Source organism: Panthera leo, chromosome B3, assembly GCF_018350215.1.
Source record: "Panthera leo isolate Ple1 chromosome B3, P.leo_Ple1_pat1.1, whole genome shotgun sequence".
NCBI classification, from domain to species: Eukaryota; Metazoa; Chordata; class Mammalia; order Carnivora; family Felidae; genus Panthera; species Panthera leo.
The window spans coordinates 42875393-42889786 of record NC_056684.1 but is presented as its reverse complement, the minus strand read 5'-3'; the positions used below and the strand labels follow the sequence as shown (position 1 = coordinate 42889786).

Here is a 14394-nt window from a genome sequence, read left to right as displayed (position 1 = left end):
ACAAGACAAGCTGAACCATAAAAACTGTCTCCTCTTACTCCTTTCTGGTGGCACTCCACCTTGTGAATCTGTAAGCGCTTTCAGTCAGAATTTAACACTCTTAAGAGCAGGCAAAGTATTTAACTTATTTATGTATTCCTAGCAACAATAAGTCCATAGACACATGCCTTGTACATGGTATGTACTTAATTACCTCTGAATCCCTTGGAAGGTGCTGCTGGCCATATCTATGATTCCACCCGTTGGACGAGCCACAGCACCCACAAGTCCTTTTCCAATTCCTTTAAAGAATCCAGCAGCTCCTTCCTTTTTGGCACCTTCATAAAACCAAGGACAATGAATGTATAAAGATATTTTAAAATAAGCAAGTTTGAACTCAAAAAATCCTGAGCCAAATACTGAACTGTTTTACCTAGAAATCTTCTACATTTTGGCTTTCTAAAGAAGTTGAATTTAATCATAAAATGTAAAAAACAGTGGTTTTCAAAGTGTGTTAAAAATACCAATTATTAGGCCCCACCCCACACCTACTAAGTCAGAAAGTGAGGCCCAGTGATCAGTGTTTTAACACGCTGTCTGGGCCATCCTGAGTGGTGCTCAAGTTTTACAACCACTGCTTCTTAGACCCAAGAATCTAAGGTTTAAGAAATGACCAGAAATTTTTCTTTTTTGATTCTACCCTCAAGAGATTTTTCAAGCAGTGTTACTTTTTTTTTTCAAATAAAAGAACATACTGAATTATAATTCACTTACCATATAATTCACATACCCATTGCAGTATACAAATTAAATGCTTTTGGGTATAGGAGAGTTGTGCAACCATCGCCACAATCAATTTTAGAAAATTTGTATCATCTCGAACATAAACCCCATGACTATTAGCAATCATTCGCCATTTCCCACAACCTGTCCTCAACTGATCCTGTGCAATTTAACTCCTTCCTCCCTGCCCCCCCAGACTTAGGCAATCACTAATCTACTTTCCATCTCTATGGATTTGCCTATTCTGGACATTTCCTACAAATGCAATCAAACAATATGTGGTCTTTTGTGACTTTTTTTTTTTTTTTCTTCATTTAGCAACATGTTTTCAGGGTTCATTCATCTTCTACTTGTAACAGCACTTGATTTCCTTTCACAGCTGGATACCATCCCATTGTAGAAATATACCACATTTTCTTTAATTATGCAATTGCTGACAGACATTTAGGTTGCTACCACCTTCTGGCTATTATGTTCTATGAACACTTATACATAAGTTTTTGAGTGAACACATGTTTTCAATTCCCTTAGATATATACCTAGAAGTGGAGTTGCTGTCACACACATTAACGCTGTGTTTAAATAAATCCAGGTGTCCCAGCACCATTTGTTGAAATGGGTATTCTTTATGGAATTACCTTGGCACCCTTGTTGAAGATCAACTGGCCACAAATGTAAGGATTTATTTCTAGAATCTCAAGTCTATTCCATTGATCTATGTCTATCCATATGCCAGTACCACATTGTCTTAGTTACTGTACTTTTATGGTAAGTTTTTAAGTTGGATAGTGTAAGTTCTCCAACTCTGATCTTTTTCAAGATTGTTGGGGCTATATTGGGTCACCTGAATTCACATATACATTTTACGATCAGCTTGTCAATTTCTGCAAAGAAGCCAACTGGGATTTTGACTGGGACTGCAATTAATAAAGTACCTTTTTAATAGGATAAAAAAAGATCTATTGCTATTGAGGATCTAAAGGAACCCAGTTGAACTATGGTCCCACTGAAAATAACATTCAAAGTCTGAATCATAATCTATTACTTCATCTACTTTCTGAAGAAAGTACATTCATTTAAAACCAATTTAAAACTATGAGCATAAAATCAGAAATTCAATTAAATAACTAGTAGCAATAACATCTGTTATGCTTATTATGTATCAATTCTTGAGACTTTGTACAGGAAGGAGACATTCTTAACCTACCTTCCACAGGTTTTGTTATTATCCCAGTCACTCCACCAACAACTCCCTGAAAGAGATATCAATCATAGTCAAACTTGAATGGAAGGTGCTTAAGCCAACCACTAGAGGTCTCCACCTACACACTAGAAATAACTTTTTTTCAAAAAAATGAGGACTTATTTGATAATGTGAACATGTGGCTAAGTGAGCACTACAATTTTTTAAATATTACATAACAGAAAATTTTAAATAAAAGCACCTTGTACAAGTAAAATTCTATAACAGGAAGAATTAGAAAAGCAGGCAAAAAGATCCTACATCTGGCTCTGGCACCAATTTAGTTCTATAACCATGGGCAATTGATTCAATCTCTTTAAGCCTCAGTTTCCACACCAGTAAAATGAAAGACTTGAGCCAAATAATCCCTAAGATATAACTACAAATTTTAATGAAATAACTTTTTAATTTAGTGGAAGTGTGGAAAACTGAAAATGAAAGGACCTCTGAAGGACAGCAGATAGCCTAAGAAGTAAAGTACTTTATCTTACACAGCACACAACACTATAAATCACTGGTACAAACACGTTACAATTACAAGTTAAAAACAGTAATACGTTTATACATTCTTAATACTTGTCAAGTAATGGTAGTAAATAAAACTACCTGTATGTTACACAAATGCAAAGAAAGAGAACTGAAGTATACCCACTGTTTAAAAAATCAGATACTTCTGGGAAGAGAGGACGGTGATCAAACAGAACTTTACAGAGTTACCTATATTTCCATTATTTATTAAATAACGTTACCTGTATAATTAAGCAATATTCGTAATTACCTGTATAATTTTTAAAGTGCTGAAAAACAGTGAAAAGCAGTCCCTGGTTTACAAAAACTTAACTTATATACTTCCCCTGCCACAAAAATGGTCAAGTGATGATGACCTAAACAACTCCCCCTCCCTCTCGTTACCATCATTGACCATATTTCTCTCTGCTTTACTTCCTCCTCTTCCAGAAGAGAGCTAATCTGCCATCATCCTAGAGTTTTGACTTCAGCCCAAGTGCCAAACGAAGTCTGGGATTTGGGGGAAAGATGTGACGGTGGTATCAGCAAAGGAGAGCGCACAAGGAAACAGCAAAACCCACGGTTTTTCACTACTGCTGTTGTGACAGACTTTTACTCACAAGGAATATGCCAAGTTTCAAACAACCAGCTTCGAGTACATATTCTAAAGTGTAAACAGAAGTTCAGGACTTCTTGAAGACTCAGTATGAGACTTACACGCAGGAAGCCCTTTCCTCCTCTGGCCAGGCTGTCTCCAAAATCTTTAGGCTGTCGACCCATCTCTTCTCTTCTTTTCTGCTGATATTCCTTGTCCATTGTAATTGCTGCCAAACCTTTCCCAACAGAACCAGTGATGCGAGATACAACTCCTGCTGCACCACCTATCAAAAGACCCGGACAAGTAAGTCACAATGCTTCTTTATTTTATTTTTTTTTTAATTTTTAAAAAAAAAATTTTTTTTTAACGTTTATTTATTTTTGGGACAGAGAGAGACAGAGCATGAACGGGGGAGGGGCAGAGAGAGAGGGAGGCACAGAATCAGAAGCAGGCTCCAGGCTCTGAGCCATCAGCCCAGAGCCCGACGCAGGGCTCGAACTCACAAACTGCGAGATCGTGACCTGAGCTGAAGTCGGCCGCTTAACCGACTGAGCCACCCAGGCGCCCCATCACATTGCTTCTTTAAAGAGCAGCTACCCCCAAAATCAAGAGCACACTGTATACACTGTACGTTAGCCAACTTGACAACAAATTATATTAAAATAAATAAATAAATAAACAAACAAACAGCATTACCACAATACACAGCACACCTCTGCTTTAAACAGGTGCATCAAATTCTGTCTCAAATACAAACACACAGAAATGTATTTTTTATCATTTCTGCTCATTAAGAAAAGGAATCAAACTATTTAAAGTATATTGATTCTCCAGAATTTTTCTGTAAACCTAAAACTGTTCTAAAAGATACATTATTGTTTCTCTTCAAAAAAGGACACTGAATCAACACTACAAAGACATATAAACAAACCCAGGAAGTCTACGGTTAAACTGTGTTCCATTCAAGAATAAGGGAACACATCTTTTAAACAGAATTATTAGAAAACTGTTCCCTCTTTTATTAAATATAATCATTTGTTTTTACAGACAATGAATATTAGAATAACTATTATAAAAAATACATATATTTACACACACAACTATGTGATACATACCTACAGTGTGTCCAAAGAGACTTCTGACTCCAATCACTAATCCCTCAGCAAATTCTTCAGGGCCTTGAACAGCACCCTGGCCAAAAAATAAATAAATGAACAGTTTGCTATTTAAAATTTAAATAATCTCAAGACTTGTGATCTAGTATTTCAGGGTTTCCATGAAGATACAGAATCTGTAAAGACCCATAAACACTGTGATGTCACAGTTTTCCCCCTCTAACGCAAATACTGACAGCACACCTACTGGGTATGAAGACACCTTCGGCCCACATGGTTTCAGTCAACTCTTCTGAGACAACAAAAACCAAACAAATAAATCATTTGTTTCAATCACAGTCTGAAGTTACCAGCTGCATTGGTAGCAAGACTAAGAGCCCACAGTTTTGATTCTTTTGTTTTCCCATGTATTCTCTCTGCTTTGTCCTGCTAAAACTCTTACTACTTTGGGCTCCTGGGTCCCTTAAATGGAGGTGAATAGGTTAGAGGAAAGCTTGAATACAAAACAAAGTGGGCTTTTCATAGCTCATGAGTCTTTCCATAGTGGCGAAACAGCCCTGAAATGATGTGAACCTACCTAGCAGTCTTCCTTGCAACTACATGAAATCTTGGAAGATGTGGGCACGTTTTAATGCCTAGACATCGGAAGCACTGAATTAATTCTGAAACAACCTTTTAATGTCATCTCAAGTAATTTGAAGTAAAAATATGACATTAACGTATTTTTGTTATTTGGATATGATTCAGTTCCCAGATACAATTAAAATACAAATTATCTGTCATAAAGAACAGAGTATCATTTTCTGTACCTATACTTAAATATAAGATCAATACCTGAAAGGGTTCATAGAATAAAGCTTCAACTCCTTCAGACAGGCCTCTAATTAATCCAAATGGGTTTCCAAGCACATCTAAGCCCAATACAAGGACATACATCTGTTTCAAGAACTAAAGAGAAAAAAGGTAAATTAAGTCCTTTACTACTGGTGTAAGAAAGAGTATCATGATGCCTTGGGAAAAAAGGAGAGTGCTACCTAAATTAGGTTGTTAAAGGAAAGCTATGCAGAATAACCACCACTATATCCATTAACCGATCTTTCACTATGTGCCAGGCATTATGCTGGTACTTTACAACTGCTTTCAATTTGGATAGATTGGCTTAAGGCAGTCTGCCAGTTAGCAGCTATGTAACCTTGGACAAGTCAATTAGTCTCTTTAGGCCTCAGTTTTCTCATCTAAAAAATGGAAGGAGGATGACACTGACCTTGCATGACTGAGCATGCATATTAAATGAATATATAATTCAAAAATACTTATTTTTAATATGTTAGTATCACTGTTACTATGAAACTAGATTGGGAAATAATTAATAATCAAAAGAAAAAACAAATTAAAGTATATCCTTATTTGAATAGGTAATAACCATAATGTCTATATACACCGTAGGAGAAAAGACGTTCTAGCAGAGGGAGGAAAGGGGAACTTCACCCCAGAATTCGATAGCACAGCAATGGTATCCCACTACCATGAAACAACAATTGCCCCTGCACCCAATTCAAACCATGGAATAACTGAGGCATGGAAAAGAGCCTGGCTTAGAATTCCTCTCCCATTTCTACTAGACTATGCTTAGAAACTTTAGACATTTATGAAATAAGTGAGATGTCTCCTACATTGGTATTCCTTCCCAAAGTGGTAAATGTATAATTGCAAAGGGAAAAAAGGCACTACAGGAAACTTTTAAAAACTTTTATTAAGAAGGGAAAGAGCTAAAGAAATAAAAACTAGTCATTCAAGAAAACTACTAAGAAATAAAACTACAGATTGAGGTAAATTAGATAAACAATGTTGCACACTGTGCAATCACATACAAATGTTTTGTTTGATATTTTATGAAGCATATTCTTTGTGAGCTACTATGATAGGAAATTACCTGTTCACTGTAATGTCTAACAACACTCCACATGAGCTGATCTCTCTTGTAAAACTGATACCGAATTTCATAATAAGCAAGTCTGGGAGGAGAAAGAAAGATTCAAAGGCATGATCATTACATTGGGAGAGAAAGAGACTTAAAATTTCAATGGTATGTTAATCATTGCTAATTGTTTTACAATTCTATTTGTAGATCTGCCACATATAATTTATGTTTGAGATCTTAATATTATGGTAACAAAATTACTATAAAATTAGTACATAAAGAGTAAAAAGATTGAAAAACTCAACCATAATCCCATTACACAGGGAATTTTTTAGGTTTTTTTTTTTTCTTTTCATTTCCCACTTCGAATTCTTTCTTTTCTATACAATTCAAAAATATTTAAAACAGTTTGTATGCATTTTTACACTCAATATTGTGAATAAGGATCTCTCTATGTTATTCAAAAATTCTATGTAACCATTTTTAATGGATGCATAGCATTCCATCATGTGGAAATGTCATAAGAAAACAATTTTACCATAGTCAGACATTTCCAAATCTTGACCATAATAATTAGCGCTGCCATATGTAAATTTTGAATATAAGTCTTTAGTTGCATTTCAAGATTATTATTTTTTTTGGACTGAATTCCCAATAAAAGAATTACTGAATGATAAACTACAAAAACATTTGAGGCTTTGAGACATATATATATATATGTGTGTGTGTATGTGTGTGTGTGTATACATATATCTTTCCACTCCTACAAATAGTTAAAAAAAAAAGTGCCCATTTGTTAGACCCAGCCCTTTTTCGTACTAGGATTACTCATATTTAAAAATCTTTGACAATTTACTTGAATTTGCATATATTATTTGCTATATGATAAAGCTGAACATTTCAAATATTTATCAGCCACTGTATCTTGCCTCTTGCAAATTATCTTATTGTCCTTTGGTGATTATGGCACTGGAATCTTTAGGTTTGTCTTATCAATGTTTGATATTAAGACTATTAATCCTCTCCTTGTCATATTTGTCCTTCTATTTTCCCAGTTCGTTTTCTAATTGTTTTCACTGATTCTGTTGTATTTACTTTCTATGTAGTTAAATCTATCTTGTATTTTCTACTGTGGGTTTTTCCATTGCTTTTAAACTGAGAACACTTTCTTTACTTAAGAGATTTGACAACAATTAACCTCATTGTTTTCCTCAGTCTTTCTCATTTGAATTTTATATTTAATCCTTCCATTCCTATGGAACTTGATAGTGTACAAGTACGGTGGAAATGGTATAAATGGATTTTTTTTTCCTCCAAGGTAACTACTTGTTCCAATACTGTTGTTGAATATTCAGTTCAACAAACACTCACTGAATTTATATGTGTCTAGCACACATAAATATTCTCAGATTAAATGTGGCATTATTATCTATACCTTTCCATATGATTATACTGAAATCTCATCATACTGCTACATATTTCTAAATATAAGTCTGTTCTAAAATGTGGTCAATTTATAAACTTCTAGTCAAACAATTCCATTTTTAATCTACATTGATGATTATCAACATATGAATAACTGAAGAAAATATAATACTTTTTATGAGTAAAATAAGCATATCTAAAAAGCATAATTAGAAAGAGGCCAAACTTTTCAAGTATAATGAGAATTACCATTTTTCTAAGCTAACACTGTAGCCCAAATGGGAAGAATTAATATCCATAAAATAACCTTGGTACAAAACCCTCCCCATCTACTTTAACATAAATCTTACTTGAATATTAAGTCATCCACATCAGTCAAAGTAGCACCTATGCTTTTCAACAGCAGATTGACAGAATGAATTGCAATCATTTCCTGTTTTTCTTTGTCTGACTCTCCACTTCCACTACCCAAGGACAGACTCAAATGCAACTAAAAGAAAAATAATGTTCAATAAATACAAGCTAAAAACAACCAAAAAATTTATATACATAGGAACCAAATCTTTCAGATACAAACAGATGTTGTATATTTTAGTCCTAAAGAAAGCTATTATTTGTTACTCTACACACAACACAGGGTAACTCACTAATATCTGATTTTCATATTTGCTTTTTGATAAAAGACAAAGCAGTCTGTTCCAAAAACAGAGCTATAATTTTATCCAAAGTGTATACATACCATGGTGTTTATATGGAGGGGGCTCAAAACACTTCACAAAAACAGTATAATCATTTCAAGAAGAGAAACAAGTCAAGTGGCACACAAGTAGTCTATCAGTCAAAATGACAAATAATCATTTATTTTCATCCAACTAAAGTAAATAATTTATGGCAATAATTAACAATAACAATTATAATTATACAATAAGTAACAACAACATGACAATTACAGCAACAAACTGTTAAATAAATTTTTAAAAGAGTTAAGTGTTTCAGCTTCCACAGACTCCTTTAACTTAAACATGAGATCTTCACCTTACCATTTAATTTAGTTGTTTCTACTTTGGGCTATCGTCATTACTGCAACAGTGGCAAAGACACAGGCAGAAGGTAATTTTATCTGTACAAATAAAGCAGATGACTCTCCTTTCTGATTCTGCATTTTACCCAACCAATGTGTAGCTCAACAGAAAAGACTTGGGGTAAAACCAGAAAAGCCTGCGTGCTGTTTTTTTTGGTTTGTTTTTGTATTTTTGTTTGTTCGATGTCAGAGAATGTGGAGATCCGTGAAAGGTAAGCTTAGGTGGACAGACAGAGTTCCAGCCTTTCCCTTAAGGCAAAGTCACCATGGAATGAGAAAATAACTACTGTTTATGATCTTAATTATTCAATTTCATGACACAATTTCCAAAGTGCATAAAATCATGAATCGGTAATTAACAATCTTTAATACTACCCTAAGATTATAACCCATGAAGTCATTTTATACCTTCCAGAACAACTTTGATAGGAGGCATTCAGTAAGTATTTGTGGAAGGTATTATTCAATCTCATATATGATTTTTGCTTAATAATGGAAAAGAAACTGTGTTTAACCTACCACATAAAACGATATCAATTTTAAACTCAACACTATAAATAGTTCTAATACTACCAACCTAGTATATTAGTTTAAAATAATAATTCAATTCCATTTTATAAATTAATTTATTTAGCTGAATGGGTTGGTGGATGAAACTGAAAATAATGTTCTGTAAATAGTTTGGGGGAATGTAAAGGATCATCAATATTTTAAAGAGTTACTTAATTGTAGATATGGCCCATTACACAAGTTCAGAGCGTTATGGTTGATAGCATTTGTGAATTTACTAAGCATTCACCTCTTCCTATAAAACCTAAAAAGAACAACAGAAAGAAAAAAGAAAATGGGTTCATAAAGTACAAAATCAGGCAAGTGAAAGGTATCCAATTTTCCACTCTCTTAGATACAATCAAATTTTGGAAGGGTGAAAAACACCACATCAACAGTATAATACCTACTTCAGCGTTTTCACATTCTGGTTAGGGCGCCCATTATAGCTTTCTGTTTAGACCGTGAGAGTAGTTACAAAGTGCAACCAAAACATTAAATGTTGTGAGCACTTCTTCGCTTAATTAAGAAATGCTTTTGTCAGCTTCTTCCCTGAATAAAGGGGTTATTAATTCAAGACTAGAGAACATGCTCTGATGGTTTCTCTGTGGGAATTATGGTTGTACATATGTTACAGAAAATTGTCATAATTATTTCAATTAATCAAATAAAATTCCCACCAAATATTTGATACAAGTTATAACCCACATTTTGTATGCAGACCCCTAAAAAATTGTACAATTCTGCCTAACTTGCAAAATAATAATTACTACAAACCTTAACAGGAGAAATATGGAAATGTTCAAAGAAACTAAGAACTGACATATCAGTCACTGAAGTCTCCATTAATTCTGTGTTGAGAGCATCAGTATCTTGCTGGATTAACTTCGTCTGAAAAAAAAAATAAAACAAGAATGTCTATTTTATTTTTTTTCTCTAAGTAGTTGATGGCTAATTTAGTTAATTAGTTAATTTAATTTAGTTTATAATTTTCCCAAGAAGTAAAAATTTTTACCCGTTTTCTTTCAGCTTCTGGGTCAGTTGTTGGGGTAAACAGTGCAATAATAGCTCCTAGAAAGCCCTGATCAACTTTCAAGGCCATCTCCTGAATGAGGACCATAAAATACCTACAGAAAAAATTTTTTTTAGAAGAATGAAAAAGGGTTTCTATCAAACCTTGTAATTATCAGTGTTAAAACTTTGATTTTTGCATCAAGTCCCAATAAGATCTTACTCCTTCATCTCTTCAAAAGTGTTAAGAAGATGAAAGTATCCTTAAACTGAAATTGTTTTTTTCTTTAGAGGGAAGTTTTCACTAGAGGAAATACTTGTATTAATACTCAGCATTTAAATACCCAAATCCCATATTCATCATATTATGAGACAAATACAATTAGATGGTATAGCATGTACTACTTCATTTTTAAAGTCCACAGCAACTGCTCTAAACACTTCGCAAATATATATGTCATTTATGTCACTGGCTATTTTATACTCTAATTGGAGTTACAAACAGGAGAAGGTGGTTAAGGAACTTTACACTTTAAAATTATAGAGGGGCTATATTTACTTGAAAATACTTGACCAAAGATGGACTGATATGCTCCGGTGGAAAATAATTTTTATATGGAAGTCATCCTCACAAGAGTGGAATTTATTTTCAAAGTAGATTCTCATTTTAAATTCCTTTATATAAACACAGGTATCTACTTACTTGAACTGTAATACTTTACTGTACTCATTAAATCTTGTGATGACACTCACATCAATGAAAGGTTTGGGCTCTAAAAGGAAGAAAGACAAAAAGAAAAAAACAGTCAAGCTTTATACTGGATCAAAAAAAAAGTCAGCCGGGGGGTGTGGGGGTCCTGGGTGACTCAGTCAGTTAAGCATCCAACTTTGGCTCAGGTCATGATCTTGTGGTTCAGAAGTTTGGGCCCCACAACGGCTTTGGGCTGACAGCTCAGAGCTTGGAGCTTGCCTTGAGTTCTGTGTGTCCCTATCTCTCTGCCCCTCCCCAGTGTGTGCTCTGTCTCTGTCTCTCTCTCAAAAATAAATAAACATTTAAAAAAAAATTTTTAAGGGGCGCCTGGGTGGCTCAGTCGGTTAAGTGTCCCACCTTCGGCTCAGGTCATGATCTCACAGTTTGTGAGTTTGAACCCGCATTGGGCTCTGTGCTGACAGCTCAGAGCCTGGAGCCTGCTTTGGAATCTGTGTCTCCCTCTCTCTGCCCATCCCCTGCTCATGCTCTGTCTCTCTCTCTCTCTCAAAAATAAACATTAAAAAAAATTTTTTTATTTATAAAAAGGCTATTTAACTTTTAAAATAAACTGTCTCCACTTCTTTTCTTTTCTTTTTTTTTTTTTTTTTTACCTGAATCCAAAGCAATAGATTTTGGAGGGGCCACGGGATGAAATACAACAGGAAACATTGTACCTGGTAACTGACTATCAACCTAAAAAAAAAAAAAAAAAAGAAGAAGAAGAAGAAAGAAAACTCAGCAAGATTTGAAATAATGTAAACTTTTAGTTTTTGAGATAATATTATAGAAGATGCTGCTAATTTCATCACAATTAAGTGTCTGCATTGTGTATATGGTGCTATTAGAAGTTTTACTTTATCTAAAATTCTTACATATCTCAGCAAGGGCAACCTTTTACATAAAGGAATATGTAATACCCTCCTAACTACATTAACACTGTGCAGCATACACACTATTAATCAAAATGTTTGTGCCTATGGATCATGTGAGATTTTAATAGCTTATAATTTAAATAAAATGTAACTGGAGACTAAATACAAAATTAGATAGGTAGAAAGAAGAAAAAAAATTAAAATGTCCTTAATCATATTTAGGAGTTAAAAGGAAGAGAGTGAGAAGGGCAAGAAGGGAGCAAGCAAGCAAGAAGACAAAAGCATTCTCCAATAAAGCCCAGTTCAGCCCTGTGTAGACTGACAAAAGAAAATCTAATTTGGGGGTCCCATGACAAAATCAGAGGAATATTTAAAAAATAACAATTTCAGTGCAAGAAAACACTCTTGCAGGCTAACTGATGAAATTAAATGGTCTCAATAGTCACAATGTCTTTGGACTTGGATGCTAAGTATACAGAATCCACAGAATATGTGGGAGAAGGGGAATAAAGATGCAAACAGAAAGCAAAATACTATTTACAACGTATGCTAGAGCCTTGCAGAAAAAACTTTATCCCCAAGTTTCCCAAAGTGATTAGATGTATTTATTGAATCGATAATAACAATGTTACCTGAAGCCAATACAACCTGGCCCTTAAACTTCTCTGGTGAGGAGACTGCTTAAATTCAATCTGAATCCCTGATAAAAAATCTCGCTTTATCGGGCACTGAACAGGGAAGCGCATTTCCATGGGAACTTTATCAAAATTGACCTGGGAAAAAAGCACATATGGGTACGATGAGTTGGTATTAGCAGTGTAGCCCATCTTACATATCCCTTTACTCACAATCTGAAAGGGAAAAGCATTTTAATGTGTATGTCTCACCAAAAGATCTGCCTTAAGGTCATCTACAGTTGGGATCATTGAAGCAGAATCATTACTTTTCCATCGAAGTTATTAGGAAAACAAGAAAACAACTGGGAAATTTTTCAATTAATTAAACTGCAGTTGAAGGAAATAAACCATGCTTTATATTGTTTAAAAACCTCAATAGTAGGGGCGCCTGGGTGGCTCAGTCGGTTAAGCGTCTGACTTCGGCTCAGGTCATGATCTCAGTTTGTGGTTCAAGCCCTGCGTCGGGCTCTGTGCTGACAGCTCAGAGCCTGGAGCCTGCTTCAGATTCTGTGCCTCCCTCTCTGCCCCTCCCCTGCTCATGCTCTGTCTCTGTCTCAAAAATAAAAAAAATAACATTTAAAAAAAAATTTTTTTAACGTTTATTTATTTTTGAGACAGAGAGAGAGCATGAACAGGGGAGGGTCAGAGAGAGGGAGACACAGAATCTGAAACAGGCTCCAGGTTCTGAGCTGTCAGCACAGAGCCCGATGCGGGGCTCGAACTCACAGACCGCAATATCATGACCTGAGCCGAAGTCGGCCGCTTAACCGACTGAGCCATCCAGGTACCCCCCAAAAAAATAACATTTAAAAAATTAAAAAAAATTTTTTTTAATTAAAAAAAATTAAAAAATAAAAAATAAAAACCTCAATAGTAATGAATAAAGGTAACTCTTAAATTTTGTTTTAGCAAAGTTAAACAATGAATAGTTAATAGCTTATTTAGGTCTGCCAATTTGTTTTCATTTGAGCATGGCCAACATTTATGGGGATGAGAGTAGGGGTGGGGAGCATATCTGATAGCCAATGCAAACCCAACCATTAGATATCAAAGACAAAGAGTAACCAAAACTGTGGGACTGAACCACAGCAAATGAGAAATGGCAGTCAAGCTTCTTGGATCTTCTTGGAGCAAAAGTGGCCTTCAGCTGCAATACTGGCCTGCACAGAGTACACCTGCATTCATGATGTCCACCCATGTCCAACAATCTTTTACATTAATGAATCTAACTGAATAGATTTTCCATAGGTTTTTCACTACTGAAATATATAATTTTGCACAGACTTTATTTACCAATTATACTAGTATCATTAAAGATGCACCAAGAAGTTCCAATACACAATATTAATTTCTGCATAATCTTACTGAAAACAAGTTCCATGAAACTGTCTTGTGAACAGAAGAAACTATAAAAATACAGGAGAGAAACATATTTAAATGTTTTATAGTATATGATTTAATAATGTATTTTAATTTAAAAGGTACTCATATTAGTCATGCCAATCCTATTAATAAATGAGTTTATTTACTAATCAATAGTTTCTGTACACATTTTACTTGGACAGTAAATTCTCCTTTCTTACTATCCACCAAAAAATACATATATAAAAAAAAATAAAAAAATTTTTGGTATACCTCAAAATTATTATCTAGTTTAATCCATCCATGGTCTCTGGATACTTGGTATTTTTTATACGACTGTTCCAGCAACATTATCTGCTTTTGACTAAAAGGCTTCCATTTCTGTTTTGGTTTCATCTCCCAAACAACACCAGAACTAAAACAATTCACAAAGAAAATTAAATTAGGAGTACATATTAGATTTGCCAGAATTGTTATTCAACTTTAAATTATTGCAATTATCAATCTCCAATGAAAATTA

At 34.4% G+C, this 14394-nt stretch overlaps 1 protein-coding gene across 1 annotated transcript in view; it reads right to left on the bottom strand.

Moving 5' to 3' along the window:
- The window catches only part of VPS13C (vacuolar protein sorting 13 homolog C), a 192877-nt gene that overhangs the window by 14485 nt on the left and 163998 nt on the right, over positions 1-14394 (bottom strand). Inside the window, exons 66-78 of the mRNA XM_042941847.1 lie at positions 14148-14289; positions 12468-12608; positions 11575-11656; positions 10916-10985; positions 10217-10328; positions 9979-10092; positions 7922-8061; positions 6159-6240; positions 5060-5173; positions 4226-4301; positions 3230-3393; positions 1970-2015; positions 194-317 (exon numbers count right to left, since the gene is read on the bottom strand). Coding sequence (XP_042797781.1) covers positions 194-317; positions 1970-2015; positions 3230-3393; positions 4226-4301; positions 5060-5173; positions 6159-6240; positions 7922-8061; positions 9979-10092; positions 10217-10328; positions 10916-10985; positions 11575-11656; positions 12468-12608; positions 14148-14289 — 1407 coding nt within the window. The remainder of the gene's footprint in view (positions 1-193; positions 318-1969; positions 2016-3229; positions 3394-4225; positions 4302-5059; positions 5174-6158; positions 6241-7921; positions 8062-9978; positions 10093-10216; positions 10329-10915; positions 10986-11574; positions 11657-12467; positions 12609-14147; positions 14290-14394) is intronic.